The sequence below is a fragment of the Bos grunniens genome, chromosome 3 (genome assembly GCF_055505025.1).
Source record: "Bos grunniens cultivar Pamir isolate PY7600 chromosome 3, Bosgru_T2T1.0, whole genome shotgun sequence".
NCBI classification, from domain to species: Eukaryota; Metazoa; Chordata; class Mammalia; order Artiodactyla; family Bovidae; genus Bos; species Bos grunniens.
Genome location: NC_141167.1, coordinates 99389927 through 99413103, shown reverse-complemented (window position 1 = coordinate 99413103; position 23177 = coordinate 99389927). Strand labels below are relative to the sequence as shown.

At 43.0% G+C, this 23177-nt stretch overlaps 1 protein-coding gene across 29 annotated transcripts in view; it reads left to right on the top strand.

Moving 5' to 3' along the window:
- The first annotated feature begins 7401 nt into the window (after positions 1-7401).
- The window catches only part of LOC147376237 (histone H3-like centromeric protein A), a 213440-nt gene continuing 197664 nt past the window's right edge, over positions 7402-23177 (top strand). For 12 of the 29 annotated variants that reach the window (XR_015160868.1, XR_015160869.1, XR_015160871.1 and 9 more), the window contains exons 1-2: positions 7547-7579; positions 11498-11603. Coding sequence is in view for 4 of the 29 variants with exons in the window: in XM_086392218.1 (XP_086248344.1) it covers positions 7457-7579 (123 nt within the window). In the remaining 25 variants the exon portion in view is untranslated. Of the gene's footprint in view, positions 7580-8538; positions 8728-11497; positions 11604-23177 lie in introns of those variants that run through there. The other 17 variants (XR_015160870.1, XR_015160877.1, XR_015160888.1 and 14 more) reach the window with 12 other exon arrangements.

Genomic DNA, 23177 nt, shown 5'->3' with positions numbered 1-23177 from the left:
GATTGCCTCATCCTCTGAATAAAGTCCAGATTCCATAGAATGTCCTCTAAATGCCTTCGAGATCTGATCTCTAGACCGTCTAACTACCTTATTTCCCATCAATCATCATCTGCCCTCTACACTGGCCTCCCGTGTCCTTCCTAAAGAGCCTTGGGATGCTGTCCCTTGCAACTGCAGAGCCTTGGCTCCCTTGTAACCCACTGAGCCCCTCCTCATTCCCTGGGAGGATGACACTCTCTGCATGCTACTTTACACAGGCCTCTGTTGTTATACTCATCACACTCTAATACACATTTTTCTTTATGTGTCTACCTCCCCCATTAGACTACAAACTGCTTGAGGGAAGGAATGATGTCCTACTCATCTTTCAGGCCTATAATAGATATTTCCAAAAAATTTCATTCAATGCATTAATGAATCAATAAATAAAAACTATGTTCATCCCTGCTTCTGGGAGTTACTCCCCCAGTGACTTCCTACTTGGCATGCCACCCTGTACCCTCATTTGTCTGCTGCTGCTGCTGCTAAGTTGCTTCAGTTGTGTCCGACTCTGTGCGACCCCATAGATGGCAGCCCACCAGGCTCCCCCGTCCCTGGGATTCTCCAGGCAAGAACAGTGAAGTGGGGTGCCATTGCCTTCTCCGCTCATTTGTTTAGATGATACCAAACCTTCACATCAAATCAAGACCCACCATCTTCATAATGAGACTGGACCCCTTGTGTATGTGTATGTGTGCTCAGTCGTGTCTGACTCTTTGCAGCCCTATGGACTGTAGCCCACCAGGCTCTTCTGGCCATCGAATGATGGCAAGAATACTGGAGGCAAGTACTCCAGGCAAGAATACTGGAGTGGGTTGCCATTTCCTTCTCCAATCAGCACCAGTTCCTTATTAAAGGAGGGATTCATGTTGATATATGGCAAAACCAATACAATATTGTAAAGTTAAAAATAAAATTACATTAAAAATTAAAAAATAAATAAATAAATAAAGTATAGGAGGGCAGCATTTAGCTCTCCTGAGCTCCTTCTCCTTCATGGCCTTCAATACAGAGGGTGTTCAGTGTCTATTAAATGAGTGAGTAAAAGAATGTATGAAAGAAAGAACAAATGAATTAAGTCTCCCTGTCTTCACTTTCTGTAGCAGTTACCTGTTTTGATACACTTGAGGATATATTCATATATGATCTTGGTTTTTAGTCTTATGTGTTCTCACTGCAAGGGATTGTAAGCCCAAGACTCATATTGCTTTTCTATTTCTCGTAACCCTGATCACAATGCTGGAAAAAATGGTGCAGATTTTGTAAATACTTCTTGAGGAATTGACTCAGCCTCTTTGACTAGTAACGGAAGTAACAGACTGTACAGAATGAGAAATTGGTCTGGTGTATTACAACACGTTCTACCCAGCGTTGCGCTTCTTCACGTCACTGTTTTTCTCCTGTTCCACTCTTGTTCAAGTTTGTTTCTCTAGCCTGCGGCTAAACGTTACAACCAGCTCAGTTCTCACTATTCTCACCCTATTCAATGCCAATAGCAGTTTTCCTGGGGATCCTTCCTCAGTTAATGCCTGCCGTTGCCTGTTCCTATTCAAAGTCAACCCTGAAGATGAACCTGTAGCCTTATTGTCAGCCTGCAGGCCTGGTGAGATCAGAATGATTTTCTTATAGCAAAAACAGCAGCAACAACAATAAGAATAGCTACCACTTAGTGAGAACTTGTGATATGGCAGGTGATGAGCTAACTGGTTAAAATATTTTTATATTTAAAAATATTTAGTAATAATATCTGATTATATTTTATCATAAGTTTGCATAGTTTAGAAGTATTTGGAATAAAACATCAAATGCTAAACAAAAGGTTCTAATGAATAGCACAAGGAATTGTATTCAATATCTTGTAATAAACTATAATGGAAAAAAATCTGAAAAAGGATATATACATATATTTATATGTATTACAGAATCACTTTGCTGTACACCAGAAACTAAAACAACATTGTAAGTCAATTTTACTTCAATTAAAAAAATTTTTTTAAATTAAAAACTCAAATGCTGAGCATTTTTTCCTGGATTTTATTAATTAATTCTCTCAACAATAATGATAGCTAACTAATAAATAGGCACTGTTTTGTACACTTCAGATATATTAACTTATTTTAAGTTGTACCATAATCTGTTGAGGTAGACTTCTTATTCTTATCACCACTTCACAGATGAGGAAATTGGGGACAGAGAGGCATAAAGAGATTTACTAGCTTGCTGAAGTTACAGTGGTGGAAGTAGCTGAGTTTGAATTCAGATTAAGGAAGTCTGGTTCTACCGTCTATATTCTTCATTACTATGTTTTACTGCCTATGTGTGCATGCTAAGTCGCTTCAGTTGTGTCCGACTCTTTTGTGACCCTATGGACTAAAGCCTGCCAGGCTCCTCCATCCATGGGATTCTCCAGGCAAAAATACTGGAGTGGATTGCTATGCCCTCCTCCAGGGGATCATCCCAACCCTGGGATGGAATCTGTGTCTCCTTTATTGGCAGATGGGTTCTTTACAACTAACGCCACCTGAGAAGCCCATTTTCTTGCCTATGGAGTAGTGCTAATATTACTCTCACTTATAGGTTTATTTATTCATTCAGCAAATATGTATTGTCAGGTGTCTGAAGAGCCTCTAGGGATATTATAGTGAATAAGGCCAAGTCCCTGTCTTCATGGGGCTTCCAATCTATATGAGGAAACTGAGGCCAGGAAGTAATTGAGTACTGCTGTTCAGGCTGAATACAATAGTGCTGGGACTTTTGGGTCTGACTCTAAGGCCAATGATCCTAACCTTAGGCCATATTGCTTTTCTGAACAAATTCTGTATCAAAGACCCTGGAGGACCTGCTAAGCATTACTGGAGGTGGCAAGGGATGGTGACACTGAGCTGTACCTGCCGCTATCACAAAGGTAGAATTCACCTCTGATGGAGGCACTCAGAGCCAGAGAGATTGCTGAGAAGAAGCCCAGCCCCACTGCTGACTTAGGGCATTGCTTTACTCCCTGGTGGCCCAGAGGTAAAGAATCTGCCTGCCAGTGCAGGAGATGTAAGAGACCTGGGTTCAGTCCCTGGGTCAGGAAGATCCCCTGGAGAAGGAGATGGCAACCCACTCCAGTTTTCTTGCCTGGAGAATTCCATGGACAGAGAAGCCTGACAGGCTACAGTCCATGGGGTTGCAAAAGAGTGGGACATGATTTAGCACCTGAACAACAAACAACTCATCGCTAAACATGTTTCTGGTCCTGTTTCTTCTTTTAACATGACCAGAAACAGTATTTAATAATCCTCCTCTCTTCAGTCTCCCTGATGACAATCTTCCCTGCCACCTCCCCCACCAAATTTCAAGAACTTCACGGCCCTTACAAGGGAGAAGTTCCATCTGAACTCAGTCTCTCATACGCTGTCCCATTCCTCCAGTCTGAGTCAGTCCGTCTGAGTCATTGGGACAGTTGGTGTCCTTGTATGTCTTTCCTTTTCACTCAGCATCCAGCCTAGGTCTGTTTCTCAAACTCACATCCCTCTGACATCCTCCCCCAGTTCTTACTATCATACTTTGCTTGTGAGGCACAAAATACAACATGGTGTGCATTCCAGGAGAATCAGGTCTATTGCTGAGAGCAGAGGAAGTCAGTCTTCTGGCCCTTCCCTGAGCACACTTTCTGGTGAGGACGATATATGGCTGAGTAGTGTGGGGAGCCTGGCTGTGTAATGCGAGCAAGTGCTGATCTGAGGATGGGTTGGGGATCCCGGGAAGATCCCAGCCTTCCTTCCTGAGCGCTGAGATCTGGGGACTTGGAGAGTGAGGGAACTATGGACAGGAATGCCACCAAGGGTGCTGCAGGCAGGCTGAGGTTGGGCCTCACTCCTTTCCGCAACCCTGGCAACACAAGAACCTTTCAGCTTTCACAGCCATCTGGGCCGAGGGGAGGGCAGAGTGCCTGACTGCTTTGCCCTCAGGGAAATGTCCTGTGCCCCACAGATGTGGGATTCCCCATCACTCAGGCCTCCGGGAGCTCTCTGAAGACCTCTTACGACTCTTAAGTCCCCATAGGACAAACCCAAGAGGGAGATGGTCAGAGGCGTGAGAGGGGTGGTGGAGAGAATTTACACTCCCTCCCTGTGTCATACTGTGTGACTTACTCCTGTGTCTCGAACAGCTATTTTTCAGGGATGTACAGAGAAAACAACAAGTTTACTCTTAGTCCAGATTCCTTACAAGACAAGGGCTTGTGTGCAGGTGATTAGTTGGGGGAAGTGATGCTAAGGAATAATATAGCAGCGGGGGGACAGATAGAGGGAGGGTGCCTGTGAAGACTAAATCAAGGAAGAAAGAGAAGCCAATCCATGATGACTTTTGTTATCCGATTATCATTGTGGGCAACCAGAACTCAGTCCTACCTAGGACCCTCTGAAGAGCCCTTGTACAATGCCTTAGCCTTGGGAGCCCGAAGGATGAAAGAGAGAAGTATTAGTCTGCCAGCTTCTGCTCCCCATTGATCAAGTGTGGTTCCTTGGGTGTTAACATCCACACACTTCCAGGTTTGCATGTGTATCAGAATGGCTGAACAAGTCTGCAGGCAGGGCAGGCAGAGAAGCCAGAAAGATAAAGCCATTGCTGCTCAGGGCACCTGAAGTTACAACATTGTCAGATTTTGCTGGCTTACAGCTCCTTGCTGCCTCCATGGCTGAAATGGAGGGCCCAGAAATGGAGGTGGTACACTGAATTCAGAGGAGGAATGCTCTTTCCACAAGCTGTCTTCTGATTCAGATCCCCCAGATCCTTCCAAGTTCAGTTCAGTCCTCTCCCATGAGGTTTTTCCAAAGGAATCTGGTTATAGTCAACTTTTCTCAACTCCTGGAGCACAGTCACTTAATTAGCATTTATTTTTTGCTTGATTTATGTTATATATTATAATGGTCTCATTCTTTGGATGATGACTTGAAGGCAGAGACTTAATTCACCTCACTCCTAGGGCCTTCAGAGTTGTAGATGTAAAACAGGCCTGTCAATCAGTGTTCATGTAATTGAATGGTATAAACATTATTAGCAATAAGAGCTCTGCAGTTTTCAAGCATCTGTTTGAAAGCATTTGCTTTTTGCTGGCATCATAAACTAAGCTACAGAGATGGAAGAGGTGAATGTGGGTGAAGGTTTTGTTTAGGGCTCTAGATTATAAATTTAGCCACTGGAACCATTATGCTTTCCTACAAAGTCTGTAAGTTATCTCTAGCAGAAAATGTGACCTTCTCTTGAAAACATGCCATGTGCTGGACTGAATGACCCAGCTGGTCATTTCTTCCTGTGCCCTTGCTGTCACTTCAGCCTGCCTCACCCTCTCCTTTGTAAAGCCTTTTGGGGCTAGATCCACTCAAGCCACTGAATATTGACCCAGAAACTTCTAAGGATAACTCCAGGATTCTGTCCTTTCTCCTGGGAAAAAAAATAAAAATAATCAGATTTTCTCCCCCATATTCTCTAGAGTTAGAATTAGTGAAGGATTTGCTCTGCTCTATTTGTATTCTTTTGCCTATTCCTTGTTGTTGACCATGGCACACATGGCAAAATGGGTGATTAGGGGAGTGGTCTGTATCACTGGAACTAAGATTGTTATTGTCTTGACAAAAATGTAACTACTGGTCTTTTGAGAATTGAACCAGTGACCTTGACCTCATTGGCACAATGCTTTAGCTGACACAGGCTAGCTAGCCTGTGATGCACTATCTATATTAAAGGAGGGGAGCCTTGGACATGAATAACAGAAGCCATAGGTAATTCAACAAACAGCTAGTGAGGCTGTATGGTGTGCCAGGTCTGTGTTATACAGGAAGCTGTATAACATATTTGGTATTAGAAATCCTGGGTTTGAATGGCAGCTCTGCCACTTAATATCTATGGGCCCTTAGGTGAGTCATTTGACCTCTAAATATCTTAGTTTCCTCATGGGTAGAATGGAAACACTAATTTTTTGCTTACTGGGATTTTTGCAAGAATCAGATGAGATATGTGTGAAAGTACTTTTAAACAGTTGAGTCTGAAGTATTATTTGTATTTATGTAAAGATGAATAACACCCAGTCTCTACCTTTAGGGCTGTTAAATTTTTGGCTGAGTCTGGTGGGGCTAAATTTCTCCCAGAGAGAAAAATGTCCTTGAGGAACAAAGTCAGGCCCCAGCCCATTTGAGCAGAAGCAAACTTTCTTGTGGGAATAATTCTTCCCTCCATAGGGGTCTCTCTAGCTTCCTAGCCATGTTAGGTCATCTGAATGGCCGGCAACTAACCACTAGGCGAGGGCCCCCACGCCTGGATAACGCATATGTAAATTATGCAGAACTGACAGATGCATTTGGGTAGATCCCCAAATAAGACAGGGCTTCCAAGGTGGCACTGGTGGTAAAGAACCTGCCTGCCAACACAGGAGATGTAAGAGACCTGGGTTTGATCCCTGGGTAGGGAAGTTCCCCTGGAGAAGGAAATGGCAACCCACTCCAGTGTTCTTGAGAATCCCATTGACAGAGGAGCCTGGTGGTCCATAGTATTGAAAACAGTCAGACATGACTGAAGCAACTTAGCACACACACCACTTAGGAAATGTATAGATATTCCAGAGCAAGTCGTTTTAGGCAAATGGCTTAAAAATCACATTTGCTGGTATGAGAGAAACCTTCTCCCCACAAATCCTACTTGATTTGAGAAGATGTGTACATTCTTACTAGGGACCAGTCAGACCTTTCACAACTAATTAAGTTGTAGACATATGCCCTCATGAACATGTTTGGCTAATATGGAACAAAACATACTAAGTGAGAAACTAGTTACCCAAGTTTGGGAACCCTGTAAAGTAATTAGAGTTCAGAAAAAGTTGACCAAAAATACTGGAGACCTTTAAAACAAATCAAGACTGGGGAGGTAGGGGATTTAATTCATTAGAAAAATCACCAAGCCAGGAATAAATGAAAAAATTGAAGATGAATGAAAAAAGTTATGTCATTTACTCCTTTGACATTTATTGAGTGTGATGGTGGCAGGAAAGGTCTAGCTGCTAGGGTAGGTGGTAGATCCACATTACCAGGAGGGCATACCTATCTCAGCCCCTGAGGACTCTCAGCTGAAACCTTTACTGGAGCTTGTAGGCGGATATCACTCCCTACAGTGATAGCTGGGAAGTTGTGCCCCCCTCATCCCCACCCATACACACATACTCAGAGGCCAGCCTGCAGAAAATGAGATGACTGATATTTGAGGGGGTGGTGAAAATTCAACCCCTAGCCTCAAGGTGGGACAACTCCGTGTTGTCATTCGAGAACTAGAGCTCCTCCCCCACCATCAGACTTAGGCTGAGCCCACAGCTGATCTCACCTTACCCTATTCTGTTTCCCTCATTCCACAGGTCTCACCTGAAAGTACGCTCTCAATAAGTCACATGATGAAAACTTTCATCTTAGGCTGTGCGTCTAAGAACCCCAACTTACAGCAAAGAGCAACACCACAGCAGTCTCCACCGTCCAGAAGCTCGTTTATGGTCAAGGGTCTGACACATAAACAGGTACTTCCAGTGTAGAGTCATGGTGATATTGTCAGAAAATACACAGTGCTCTGGGGAAACGGGTGCTCATAGAGAGCTTCTAAGAGTTGAAAACTTCTAAGCCAAGAATCGGAGTGTGACTCAGAGTTGGCCGGGTAAGGAGGTGGGGAGAAAAGTTTGCTAGGCAGAAGAAAAAGGCACAGAGGTAAGAAGAATGGGAGACACTGCAAGATACATCCTCAAGACTGCAACGGGTTCAGTAGGACTGAAGCCGCAGGTGACAATGGCAAGTAAAGAGACCAGAGAGGTTAAGATGGTTATGAAGGGCCTAGTGACCTATTAGCAAGCTTGTACTGTGTCCAGGCAAAGGAAAAACAATGAGGGGTTTTAAGCAGAGGATACATGATAAGGCTTCTCTTTTAAAAAGAATTCCTGGGTAGTAGAATGGTGAACGGACTTAAAAGGGCAAGGCTAATGGTAGGAAACAACAGCAGTCAATATTTCAGTTTTAATGCAATGGTTATGGGCTAGAGCATCAGCATTAGAGAGATAGGGATTTAAGTTCCAACAACAAACCCACCCAGGTTGGGCAAGTTATTTATTCTCTCTGAGCTTCAATTGCCTTGACTGTAAAATGGGACTATTAACAGCGCTAAAACTCTCAGAGTAGGCATAAACATTGGAAGATCTAATGTATGAAGAGGATTTTATTTATTTATTTTTTTGTAAGACTTTGGTACCATGGAAATACCATCAAAACTATCAATTATTATCCATGTGGTCTGAACTAGGGCAGTAGCAGTGAGAATGGAGAGAAGCAGATGGAGTTAAGAATTGGGGGAGGAGGAACTAAAGGGACATGTAACTGGTTGGATGTGGAAATGAAGAGAGGTGTTGAAGATTTCTGGTTTGGGCAGCAAAGAGACTGCAGCACCCCTCATAGCCATGGGACTTTTCAGGAGGAGGTGAGGATTCTGAACGGAAGTTATGGCCAGTTCTGAGCATGCTGCTTTTGAAAAGCCTAGGAAATACACACAGTGGAAATGTCTGGCAAGTAGTCTCTGTGACCTGGAGTTCAGGAGAGAACTCTGAACAGGAGACGCAGTGGGTGGAGTGTGTGCTGAGGACAGAGGAGAGGGTCAGGCTCCATGCTGGACCGGGGAACAAAGGTGAGAGGACATGCCTTGCAGCTCTGGGAACTCATAGTCTGGTGGGGGAAGCAGATAATTAAACATTATTACAACACAATGGATATGTTTTTGAACTGAAGCTATAGGGGGCGGATCCCAGGGGTGAAGGAACTGAGGATGGGCTGACGATTCCAAAGGTCAGAACTAAAATTGGAGGCTGTCAAGGGAGTGGGGTGTGGGTGGGGCAAGGAAGGAAAGGGTGGAACAGCTTAGAAAGTATTTTTTTTTAATATGCTAACTCTGAGACAAAATTATGGACTGTAACATCTTCCTAGTATCAGGAAGAGCTTTAGTGCTCTTAAGTTCTGTGCCTCTTGGGCTGTGCTACAGTGGAATCCTCAGAGTTCTGAGCGGCCCCTGTGAGTGGAGGCCACCACAGAGTGGGGAACTGAAACCAAACAGACACCCACTATTCATCAGAGTGTCTGTTGTTGTTTTGGAAATTGGGATTTGGGGACTGTGTGCAAGCTTTTTCTGGAAAAGAGCTGTTGTACTAAACAAACATAAAAGCATAAAGCTATTGACTTAGGTCAATGTACAGATTAAGAATCTGACCATAGAGGTTAAGCAATTTGTTTAAGATTATACAGCTAATTGGGCTTCCCAGAGAGCCTGTTTGGCTATGCAGGAGATGTAAGAGGCATGGGGTTCCATCCCCGGGTTGGAAGATCCCCTAGAGGAGGGCATGGCAACCTACTCCAGTATTTTTGCCTTGGAGAATCTCATGGACAGAGGAGCCTGGCAACTAGAGTCCATAGGGTCACACAGACTCAGACACAACTGAAGCGGCTTAGCACCCAGGCACTCACATAGGTGTACAGCTAATTAGGGGTCAAGATGGGCCTAGAATCTAGATTTTTAATTCTCAAGCTAGTGTTGTTTCTTGCCCTATCTGAGACCTTGTAACTCCAATACTTTGGCCACCTGATTCGAAGAGCTGACTCATTTGAAAAGATCCTGATGCTGAGAAAGATTGAGGGCAGGAGGAGAAGGGGACGATAGAGGATGAGATGGTTGGAGGCATCACCGACTCAATGGACATGGGTTTGGTTGGACTCTGGGAGTTGGTGATGGACAGGGAGGCCTGGCACGCTGCCGTTCATGGGGTCGCAAAGAGTCGGACACGACTGAGCAACTGAACTGAACTGAACTTCTAATGTGCCCAGTCCACATTCAACTGTATTTTTAAATTTTTCTGAACTGTAGTAAAAGGGATCTATACTTTAAAATATCGCAGGCATAAGGCATGAGAGGGATAATTTTATGGAACAGCAATCAAGATCATTGATGGCACATGGTCTTTCACAAGAGGAATCACTGATTCCTGTCAGGACAGTAGCAGAAACTTAACCCAGGAGCAAGCCCGTCAGTCTTGCTAGGGACCCAGGCATTACTTCCTGTTAAGGGATCCCACTTCATTAGAAATGATCTAAGTTTGAACAAACACCACAACCTGATGGTGTAAGAAAGGTCTACTGTGACTTCTGTGAAAAGATTATTCTCAAGAAAAGGTAAAATCACGACTCTCAACAGATTTAGAATGAACACTCATTAGAGGTTTTAATTCAGTCAGTGAGGGAATTAGGTAGATGCCACAACTGATTCAAAAGAGAATTCAAAAGAAAACAGACCCATTTCCAGATTAGGAATGTTGATATGAATGTGCAAAAAGCTGAAAAACTGGCTTCGTTCTTAAGGGACATGAGAGTCCATTTGACCTCTACCGGAAGGGATGGAAATTTGCATGTCTATAGACAAGAAGTGTTATTGCAATGTTATCAGTTATCTCTAATGCACAGTCATATAATGTACAGCTCCCATTGAATCAAAATCAGATAACGCAAAATGGTATGCTATAGACAACACATAGTTTTCTAGTGATGAGAAAATTTTTTCCTGTACCTACAAGGAAAGCAGAGACATCTGACAAACATGGGGTTCTTGGGTTCCTTTCCCTGTTGGCATATATATAAATACATGCATGTGTGTATTTACATACACTTAAAAATAAAAAGTTTTATGAAACAGTATTTAGCCTTATCACATGCAATGCACCCTGATACTTTCTATTCTTATCTTAATGCTGGTACCTACACAAATTAATTTCATGACCGATCAATGGGTTGCTACCCACTCATGGATCAAGGATTCACAGTTTGAAAGCTGGGGATTAGATCAGTGGTCCTCAAACCATCTCTTGAGAAAGACCCATTTTGAAATAAAAAAAAAAAATTCCAATCCTTCATGTACAACTGACCCTTGAACAATGTTCAGGTTAAAGGTGCCAACTCACTGCAGTTGAAATCCAGGTATAACTTAATATCTGTGGTTCTGCATCTGAGGATTCAACTAACCAGATCTTGTAGAACTGTGGTCATATTTACTGAAAAAAATCAGCATGTAAGTGGATCTATACAATTTGAACTCACGTTGTTCAAAGGTCAACTGTTCCTCATAATTTTATAAAATAATAAAAATACTAGAAAAATGAACTGGAAAAAAAATGCCACAAATTTACAGAATGCAAGCTCAAATTTTTTATTGTTAGATTCAACAGACAAAAAATTGGATGTTGGGGCAAGGTCAAATTCCTGTTAAAATTCTCAAATGCTTACTCAGTTTCCATTCCTAGTTCCCACACACTGGAATGGTGGTGGATTCCACTGGTCCTTGGACCATACTTTGAGTAGCACCGACTAGATGATCCCTAGACCCATCTCTGACAGTCTTGGAATTTTTTTTCCCCCAGGAACCAGTACTCCCTTAGCATACCTCAGTCAGTGGGAGATTACTGAGGCATACCTGTGGCAATAAGAAGAGAGACACATGATACCATCTGGAACAGTGGCCTCACAGTAAGTGAAATGCCATATGGGTACTGGGAGGACTAACCCCAGAGGTGGTCCTTCATCTCCTTACTGTTCATCACAAGCATGACCAGTCTGTTCTCTCCAGCTGTTCTTCTGTGTTCATTCCGTGTTCATCTGATGCATCTCATAGTACAGATATTTTTTTGAGTTTCTCAGTTCAAATTCCTGAAAGAACTTTATTGCCCTATTGAATCATCACTCTTGTTGCTGCAAAGCTTTGTGTACTACTGGGGTTACTTGACAAAATTCAGATCACCTGCTTTTACATCAGGAGTCAACTATGCATTTGATCCAAGGGCAGAGAGAAGGTTCTTGTGGTAGGGAACATGGCCACCCTCATTCAAGGCACAGCCAGGGCCGCTTCCCTCAGCAGAGCCGGGAATGGGAGGACAAAGCCAGTTGTCCTTTGAAAGAAAAATTGACCCATTCAAGATATATTTTATAATTCTGCATTCCAAACTCTGAATAATTCTGAGATGTTACTCCCCAGGAGACTAAAGAAGGGCAGGGCTGTTGTAGCAGCATCTCTAAAATAACTGCAGATACAGGCCCTTCTGTCTCCACCACTATCCTAACCTAGAACTAGATAATATTATGAAAAGACATTGGAGAATTTACCTATATCAGTGGGGTATTTCCTCATCTCTTTAAAATCAGAAACCCTTTTGCCTTTGTGAAGTATACATCTTAAGATCTTTGCAAGTCTTCAAGCTCTCAGTTAAAATAAGTTGATACCATCCCCCATAAAATGCAGTCAAGTATTGTTCCAAAAGAATGATAACAAACTTAGTGAAACATATTAGAACAACCAAGTTGTACTGAGATGTAGACAGTGGGCAGTAAACAATTTTCTCTCAAAAGCTAAGTGAATCATTGCCCAGCATAAGGTGTCTGAATATCAATCCATGTCCTCTACTTTAAGGGCTGCTCATGAATAGTCATGACTAGTTATGTCAAATCCTTGAATGGTGAAGTTCTTATACCTTAGATCCATACCTTTCATTTACTTCATTTCATGCCAAATGAATGGACATGTTACTTGATGTTTAAATTTCACAGGCTCATTCATATTTCTCATGATGGTAGTTTAGTCACTAAGTCGTTTGTGACCCCATAGACTGCAGCCTGCCGGGCTCCTCTGTCCATGAGATTCTCCAGGCGAGAATACTGGAGTGGGTTGCCATTTCCTTCTCCAGGGTATCTTCCCAACCGAGGAATCAAACCTGGGTCTCCTGCTTTGCAAGCAGATTCAAGATCTAATGTGTATAAAATGGTTAATACTATATCTGCCACATATCACTCACTCAATAGACATTAACTCTGACATACATACATATAAAACCTACACTATCTAGATTGCTTGAGTTATTTTTTGTGCATGTGGTTGTATTAATGCCTGCTTGAGTTATAGCTATCTTCATTATTCAATATGTTCTCCACTCTTGCTTACATTCACAGAGCTGTTGTTTTTCTGCAGCAATCTCTTCCACTAGTTTTCAAGCTCATCTTAGAAGGTCTTTTACAGTCTGGCTAACTCCCTACAGTTATTAGTACCGAGAATGTTCTGTGCACAGTGGGTACCCAGCAAAGGCTGCTGGCTGGCTGGCTGACTGATTTACTACCGACTCCCCTCCATCCTATTACAAGCTTTCATCGCTGCAAATATAAGAACCTCCTTATCTACATCTCCTGCCATCCAGAACAGTCTTCCTAGATCTCCCTGCCTCATTGACTCACCATCTCATTTCACCCTTTCTTCCTTTTCCTGGACATTCTAACTTAGTTCTTCTCCCCAGACTATCATTTTAAGTCAGTGCACACATTTTTAGTTTTGGAAAATGCTTCCCATTTGCTCCTGTGTGTTAATTTGGCCATACCCATTTCTATGGAGCCTAGCTGTATAAATGAGACAATGGCTCCAAGAGCCACTTGTAAAAAAGAAAAAAAGAAAAGTTCCATGCAGACTGTCAGGGACATTAAACGGCATACTTTAGACCAGAAGCTGAATCTATGGGAGAGGAAGCTTCCTTAGCTTGTCTCTTTTGCGAAGCTGTATTTGGGGAAATGTTTTTAAAGGAATTCTCTGAATATGGAGAGGGGGCTGGGGTGGGATGAAGCCTTCGCCATCTGGATGAGAAAGATTCAGATGCTGAAACAGATCTCTGGAGTTAATGAATTTCACAGTCCTTTGCCCTTACTTTCCTTTCAGTCTCAGTCTAGGAACAGACACCTGGTTGGAGCTCCTTAAGTGGCAGGTGTAAGTAAGGAAGTGAAGCAGAGGTGAAGCAGACTTCTCTGGGAAGTGCTCTCCTTCTGAAACTAAGCAAGGAGCTCTAGGAGCGAAGGTAACCCAGGCAGTCTCCTGGCTCTGTGCTGATCAAGTACCAAGGTTCACCCACATTTATGCACCTGCAGCTTTTTTTCCCCAAACTCAAGTCTGGGCTAATTACAGAATTTCATTGTGTTTTCATACATATAATAAATTAGTCTACCCTGTAAACAATTCATTTACAATTCAATTAAACAGCCAAGGAGAACAAAATGTTAAAATAAACATGTGTTTAAATAAGATACAATATGTATAATTAGACATAACACATCCCCATATCTTAAGCGTTTAATGTGCACAATAACACAAAACAGGTCATTTGAGGCTATGCCAGATATCAGGGATTAGATGACCTTTAAGTTCCTGCCAAGCCGGAGAGTCTATGATTTTGTGTTCTGAATGAAAAATGAAAAATTCAGTGCGTCATCCAAATGTTTATAAGGATCCAGCTGTTTGATGTCAGGTCGACAAAACACCCAGACTACTGACAGAGGCATTTCATTTTCATCCAGATGTTTCTGCATTGTGTTGATTTAGCCTGATGCATAGCAAAGTTAAGTGACTTTCTCAGGATCTGTGACAAAATCTTCTGAATATACTGTCAGACGTAAAAGGATTTAGGGGTTTACCATCTTAGTATCCATAGCACCGATGTTTTGCTCCTGCCCCACTGATAGCTTCTGCATCCATGAGATGAAAACAGTCCATTCAGTTCTCTTCATTCTCCAGGTCATCACTCTCCTCATCCCCCCTTCCCCTCCCCAACTAAGGTCTGTGCTTAACCTGGGCTCTGACCCATGACAAAGTGGACTCCTCCATCACAGGGCTGTGCGTTGTGGCCTTTGTCTTTGAAGTAGCTTCCGTTCACGGTGATCACTGTGTCTCTGGGACATTATTCTCCAGGCCAAGGGCTGGCCAGATCAAAATTTCTAGCCATCTTAAAGGTTGATTGCCATGCAGGCAGTCACAGCCACCATTCACCCTCCCATTATCATGGTCAATAATACAAGTCATCTAGATTTGGCTGTGATTCACAGGCCTGGCTAAGGTGACTGACGCTGACCAAAAGTCCTATCCACACTCTGTAAATCTAAATGCTGTCCTTGAGTTGCAGCTGCAGCTTCTGTATGCAGAGCCCTGTGCTGCTTGCAAATCAGCCTCTTTGACTCAGCTTCTTCCGGTTGCCTTGACTCCCAGTGCCTGATTGCTGCCCATCCCAAGCCCATCTGGTACCTCTCACGCCCAGATGTTTCAGGCTTGACCATTCGGATTGAAATTGTGCGGCTACAGCATCTTCCTCTGCAACCTCTCTTGGCTTCTTTTCTTCCAGCCCCTGCCCTTCACTTCATCATTGCCTCCAACCCTCTGCACAGACTCTGCTGTTGCTACTTGAGTCCCCCCCGAGTCTAGATAGCCTGGCCTTGACTGTCCACAGGGCTGGTAATAGACCAAACTCCCTATGTGACCTTGAGCAAGTCACAACACCTCCCTGCGCCTCACTGTCCTTATCTTAACATGAGAGCATTGGATTAAATCAGGTCTGAGGCCCCCTCCAGTTCTAAAATTATATTATCTCTCTAATACTGTTAGACTGGCTGCCTTCCAAAGTGTCACTGCTTATCATTCTATCTAGTTGTTATGCAGGAATTTTGGGAGGTGGGGGTGAAAAAAATGAGGCCATGGGACTAATATCTTGAAAAATTATAAAATGTGTCTGCTACCCTTCTCATCTTCATCTTTTTTCCCCCTCTGTTGAATTTAAAACTCAGAGACTTAAACATACACATTATGACAGTTCTGTCACTTCCCCAAATTGCAGGGTAAAAACAGAGAAAGGTGCAGGTAAGCTTAGCACTTCGTTCTACAAGCAATGCTGCTTCTGGGCCCAGGGTGGAGGGCGGAAAGAGGCTCTACACAGGGAAGCTGGGGAGGGGGAGAGGGGAGAAGAGAAAGACGCAGTGACTGAAGAAAGGTGCCTGCATTCATGTGGCTATAGGAGAGAAGCGCTCACCTGGAGCATCCGACCAGTTCTGTGTGTGGAGTTTAGATATGTTCATTTCAAATGAATATAACACTTAAGACACTTAGCATATGTACAGTGTTGAGAGATTTCCAGTGTTTAGATTTCCAGATAAACTATCATCTATGATAGTAAAAGTTTGTCCATTCCTGGTCTGGATGTTCCAGGGAGATGATGTTAACTGCTCTCCCCTCACATGTTTATATAGGTAAAATCGGGTTAGTAAACATCCAGCATAGTTTTCAAGAAATCACAAAGGGTGTTAATCTAAGGAGGGGGTGTCGAAGTGGAGAAGAAGGCACTTACTTCTATAACCTCTTATGTGAATGAGGTTATAGGGTTTTTGCTGCCATGATTGTTTTTATAATTTGACACTGCCAACTGATACAGTGGTTGACTCTCCCACAACATAACCCTGGTGGTGATTTTTTTTAAAAGATCACTTGATATTATCTCTGATTTTTTGGCCTCTAAGCTCAGGAATGGTTCTGAATACCTAACTCTGTTTCCAAATTAAATCACAAGAGATCAAATGTATCAATACGTCCTGTGTTGGGTAGCACCAGATGAGACTGGGATCTCCACCTCTGTTCAGAGCTAGCCAGAGACACAACCTTGCTTCAGTGAGATGTATTGTTCTCAAGGGAACAGAGTATGACCTGGGAGGATGGATTCACTACCCTGTTCGCCCAACAACTCTTCTACCCTCACACACACGCCTTGTTTCTCTTTCTTCCGTTTCTCATATCATCTCTAATCTCTCTCCCCTGTCATCTCTGGATTGAGATTTTGCTTTAAAAACCCTTTCAGCATTCTATTCCTCTCCAAATCAACTACTCCAATGGCCAGGATAGCCTTGGGTTATAACCCTCTCCTGCAGTTTCTGGAGTGAGTGAAAGTAAGAGGGATTGTTAGGGTGGTCAGGAACAGAGATGCTAATCCTTGGTGCAAAGGCAATTGCTAAGACTCCTCAGGGTGGGGAGAATCAGCCAAAAGAATCAAATTGGACTGAACCAGCATGAAGCTGTAGATATTGCAGGGGTGAGTATAAAGCTTTGGTATAGCTGCTGATTGAGCCAAGCTGGGGACGGAACTGACAGAGATGATATGGAAGACAACCTGAGCAGTTCCTAGATCAGAAAGGCACCCCCAGGTGAGAGAGCACAGGGCAAGTCTCAGCTGATGGGACTTTGATGCATCATGATCTCTCAACTGTTGAGATAGTGGGTCCAGAAAGAGGATGAAAAATCTAGAAGAGTATGGGAGATCAACCATGCATAATTTTTTTTTTATTGTTGTGGGGGTTTGTTCTACAATTTCACAGCTTACAAAGTGTAATAACAAATACTATGTCATGCAATTTCCACAATTACCCAATATAACTGAGAAGTAGTTATAATTAACTCCATTTTGCTGTTCATTCATTCAGTATACTCTGAGAGCCTTTTATAAACAAGGCGCTATGCTAGATATTCAAGATACTACAACAGACAAGACTATATCAACAATTGAAAAGTAAAATTGCAATGATGTGCGATAGATTATGTTTGAGGAAAATAAGAGTGTCAGCAGGAAGGTTTAATCTGGTGTAGGGAAGTATTCTCAAAAGAAGCGACATTTAAGATGAGAACTGACTGGTAGGAAAGCAAGGTTGAGCTAGGAGAGAGGCAAGGGATGGAAAATATTACAGTTATAGGTACAATTGAAAAAGAAACCCAAAAAACTGGAGACAGGAAAGACAGAAAAGGGAAGTGAGCTGGCTCATTCTAGGACCTGCAAAGAGTGATCAGTTAGGTGAAGACTCAGGGGATGAATCAGAAGAAATGGAGCTGGAAAGAGAGGCAGGAACCAAGTCTTAAAGGGCCATTGAAGCCATGTTGCTGCTGCTGCTAAGTCGCTTCAGTCGTGTCCGACTCTGTGCGACCCCATAGATGGCAGCCCACCAGGCTCCCCCATCCCTGGGATTCTCCAGGCAAGAACACTGGAGTGGGTTGCCATTTCCTTCTCCAATGCATGAAAGTGAAAAGTGAAAGTGAAATCATGTCTGACTCTTAGCTACCCCATGGATTGCAGCCCACCAGGCTCCTCTGTCCATGGGGTTTTCCAGGCAAGAGTACTGGAGTGGGGTGCCATTGCCTTCTCCTTGAAGCCATGTTAGGGAGGGTAAATGAGAGGTGAAAAAGATGGCACTGAGTTTTCTGACTTCGGCAAATGTTGGATAATGGTGTGATTTTACTAAGATAGGAAGTCTGGGAGGAAGACCAGGTTTTGAGGGAAAGATAACAAGTCATGTGTGAGACATCATATGTTCCTGTGCCTTGGGCAGTTGGAGAAAAAGACCTGGAGCTCAGGAGAGGAGCATGGACTGAGGACAGAGGATAGTAATATTTCTACATGGATGGTTATTAAAGACAAAAAAGTGGGTGAGATTATCCAGGGAGAGATGACAGAGGAGAAACAGGCCCAGGATAGAGCTCCATGGAATTCTAAAAGTAAAGGGAAGCATAGAGGAAGACAGCCTATAAAGGAGAGTGAGAAGGATGTTGTGTCTGTTGAGAGAATATGGTTTGGAAACAGACAACCCTGGCCATATGTCCCTGGGAAAGTTATGTTACCTCTCTAAACCTTGGTCTTTTCCTCTCTGTGTTCAGTTCAGTTCAGTTCAATTGCTCAGTTGTGTCCGACTCTTTGTGACCCCATGAATTGCAGCACACCAGGCCTCCCTGTCCATCACCAACTCCAAGAGTTCACTCAGACTCATGTCCATCGAGTCAGTGATGCCATCCAGCCATCTCATCCTCTGTCGTCCCCTTCTCCTCCTGCCCCCAATCCCTCCCAGCATCAGAAACTTTTCCAGTGAGTCAACTCTTCGCATGAGGTGGCCAAAATACTGGAGTTTCAGCTTTAGCATCATTCCTTCCAAAGAAATCCCAGGGCTGATCTCCTTCAGAATGGACTGGTTGGATCTTCTTGCAGTCCAAGGGACTCTCAAGAGTCTTCTCCAACACCACAGTTCAAAGGCATCAATTCTTCAGCACTCAGCTTTCTTCACAGTCCAACTCTTACATCCAAACATGACCACAGGAAAAACCATAGCCTTGACTAAACAGACTTTTGTTGGCAAAGTAATGTCTGTTTTTCAATATGCTATCTAGGTTGGTCATAACTTTGCTTCCAAGGAACAAGTGTCTTTTAATTTCATGGCTGCAATCACCATCTGCAGTGATTTTGGAGCCCCCCAAAATAAAGTCTGACACTGTTTCCACTGTTTCCCCATCTATTTCCCATGAAGTGATGGGACCTGATGCCATGATCTTCATTTTCTGAATGTTGAGCTTTAAGCCAACTTTTCACTCTCCTCTTTCACTTTCTCCAAGAGGCTTTTCAGTTCCTCTTCACTTTCTGCCATAAGGGTGGTGTCATCTGCATATCTGAGGTTATTGATATTTCTCCTGGCAATCTTGATTCCAGCTTGTGCTTCCTCCAGCCCAGCATTTTTCATGATGTACTCTGCATATAAGTTAAATAAGCAGGGTGACAATATACAGCCCTGACGTACTCTTTTTCCTATTTGGAACCAGTCTGTTGTTCCATGTCCAGTTCTAACTGTTGCTTCCTGATCTGCATATAGGTTTCTCAAGAGGCAGATCAGGTGGTCTGGTATTCCCATCTCTTTCAGAATTTTCCACGGTTTATTGTGATCCACACAGTCAAAGGCTTTGGCATAGTCAATAAAACAGAAATAGATGTTTTTCTGCAACTCTCTTGCTTTTTCGATGATTCAGTGGATGTTAGCAATTTGATCTCTGGTTCCTCTGCCTTTTCTAAAACTAGCTTGAACATCTGTAAGTTCACGGTTCACGTATTGCTGAAGCCTGGCTTGGAGAATTTTGAGCATTACCTTACTAGCGTGTGAGATGAGTGTAATTGTGCGGTAGTTTGAGCATTCTTTGGCATTGCCTTTCTTTGGGATTGGAATGAAAACTGACCTTTTCCAGTCCTGTGGCCACTGCTGAGTTTTCCAAATTTGCTGACATATTGAGTGCAGCACTTTCACAGCATCATCTTTTAGGATTTGAAATAGCTCCACTGGAATTCTATCACCTCCACTAGTTTTGTTCGTAGTGATGCTTTCTAAGGCCCACTTGACTTCACATTCCAGGATGTCTGGCTCTAGGTGAGTGATCACACCATTGTGATTATCTTGGTCATGAAGATCTTTTTTGTACAGTTCTTCTGTGTATTCTTGCCATCTCTTCTTAATATCTTCTGCTTCTGTTAGGTCCATACCATTTCTGTCCTTTATTGAGCCCATCTTTGCATGAAATGTTCCCTTGGTATCTCTAATTTTCTTGAAGAGATCTCTAGTCTTTCCCATTCTGTTGTTTTCCTCTATTTCTTTTCATTGATCGCTGAGGAAGGCTTTCTTATCTATCCTTGCTATTCTTTGGAACTCTGCATTCAGATGCTTATATCTTTCCTTTTCTCCTTTGCTTTTCGCTTCTCTTCTTTTCACAGCTGTTTGTAAGGCCTCCCAGACAGCCATTTTGCTTTTTTGCATTTCTTTTCCATGGGGATGGTCTTGATCCCTGTCTCCTGTACAATGTCACGAACCTCCGTCCATAGTTCATCAGGCACTCTGTCTATCACATCTAGTCCCTTAAATCTATTTCTCACTTCCACTGTATAATCATAAGGGATTTGATTTAGGTCATACCTGAATGGTCTAGTGGTTTCCCCTACTTTCTTCAATTTAAGTCTGAATTTGGCAATAAGGAGTTCATGATCTGAGCCACATCAGCTCCTGGTCTTGTTTTTGCTGACTGTATAGAGCTTCTTCATCTTTGGCTGCAAGGAATATAAGCAGTCTGATTTCGGTGTTGACCATCTGGTGATGTCCATGTGTAGAGTCTTCTCTTGTGTTGTTGGAAGAGGGTCTTTGCTATGACCAGTGCGTTCTCTTGGCAAAACTCTATTAGCCTTTGCCCTGCTTCATTCCGTTCCAAGGCCAAATTTGCCTGTTACTCCAGGTGTTTCTTGACTTCCTTATGTCTCTTATAGGTACTAATAATAGTACCTATCTTATGGAATACCATCTACGAAGTTTAGCATAATCTTGGCACATAGTAAGCATCAACTAATGCTAGCGATTATTTTAATTATTTTAATAAGAAACAAAAATGATAGCAATAAGAGGAAGCAGCAGCTACAGAAGTCCAAAAGTCAGAAGAGTATCAGATGAAGCAATATCATAAAAGTTGAAGGGATAGTGTTTAGGAAAAACTGGTCAATAAGGACAAATGTGATGAGAGGTTAAAATTAAAAGGCTGAAAAAGGTCTACTGAATTTAACTGTAGGTAAGACATTGATATTATGACCCAGATAATCACAAAGGTGTGATCACTTACACTTACCTAGAGCCGGACATCCTGGAATGTGAAGTCAAGTGGGCCTTAGGAAGCATCACTACGAACAAAGCTAGTGGAGGTGATGGAATTCTAGTGGAGCTATTTCAAATCCTGAAAGATGATGCTGTGAAAGTGCTGCACTCAATATGTCAGCAAATTTGGAAAACTCAGCAGTGGCCACAGGACTGGAAAAGGTCAGTTTTCATTCCAATCCCAAAGAAAGGCAATGCCAAAGAATGCTCAAACTACCACACAATTACACTCATCTCACACGCTAGTAAGGTAATGCTCAAAATTCTCCAAGCCAGGCTTCAGCAATACGTGAACCATGAACTTCCTAATGTTCAAGCTGGTTTTAGAAAAGGCAGAGGAACCAGAGATCAAATTGCTAACATCCACTGAATCATCGAAAAAGCAAGAGAGTTGCAGAAAAACATCTATTTCTGTTTTATTGACTATGCCAAAGCCTTTGACTATGGATCACAATGAACTGTGGAAAATTCTGAAAGAGATGGGAATACCAGACCACCTGACCTGCCTCTTGAGAAACCTGTATACAGGTCAGGAAGCAACAGTTAGAACTGGCCATGGAACAACAGACTGGTTCCAAATAGGAAAAAGAGTACGTCAGGGCTGTATATTGTCACCCTGCTTATTTAACTTATATGCAGAGTACATCATGAAAAATGTTGGGCTGGAGGAAGCACAAGCTGGAATCAAGATTGCCAGGAGAAATATCAATAACCTCAGATATGCAGATGACACCACCCTTATGGCAGAAAGTGAAGAGGAACTAAAGAGCCTCTTGGAGAAAGTGAAAGAGGAGAGTGAAAAGTTGGCTTAAAGCTCAACATTCAGAAAACGAAGATCATGGCATCTGGTCCCATCACTTCATGGGAGATAGATGGGGAAACAGTGGAAACAGTGTCAGACTTTATTTTTGGGGGCTCCAAAATCACTGCAGATGGTGATTGCAGCCATGAAATTAAAAGACACTTGCTCCTTGGAAGGAAAGTTATGACTAACCTAGATAACATATTAAAAAGCAGAGACATTACTTTGCCAACAAAGGTCCGTCTAGTCAAGGCTACGGTTTTTCCAGTAGTCACGTATGGATATAAGAGTTGGACTATAAAGAAAGCTGAGTGCCGAAGAATTGATGCCTTTGAACTGTGGTGTTGGAGAAGACTCTTGAGAGTCCTTTGGACTGCAGGGAGACCCAACTAGTCCATTCTAAAGGAGATCAGTCCTGGTGTTCATTGGAGGGACTGATGTTGAAGCTGGAACTCTAATACTTTGGCTACCGGATGCGGAGAGCTGACTCATTTGAAAAGACCCTGTTGCTGGGAAAGATTGAGGGCCGGAGGAGAAGGGGACAACAGAGGATGAGATGTTGGATGGCATCACTGACTCAATGGACATGGGTTTACGTGGACTCCGGGAGTTGGTGATGGATAGGGAGGTCTGGCGTACTGCGATTCATGGGGTCGCAAAGAGTCGGACACGACTGAGTGACTGAACTGAAGACATTGATGACCTTTGCAATATGTTTCTGTGGCATAGTATGGGAGGGGAAAGTCCTGGAGAACAATGATTGGGTGGAAAATGATGCTCAGAAGGGTCTGGTGGCTTAGCCATGGTGATGCAGCCAGCCAGCTCTGTCGTCATGTAGTGACCAAAGCTTGTATCATAAGACTCCAAATTTGGTTTTCTTTCCACTTGTATTACTCAAAGAAAGTGGTTTAGTAGGTAAACATGACTCCATGGCTTATGCTGAGTTAACTGAGGAAGGGAAGGAATGA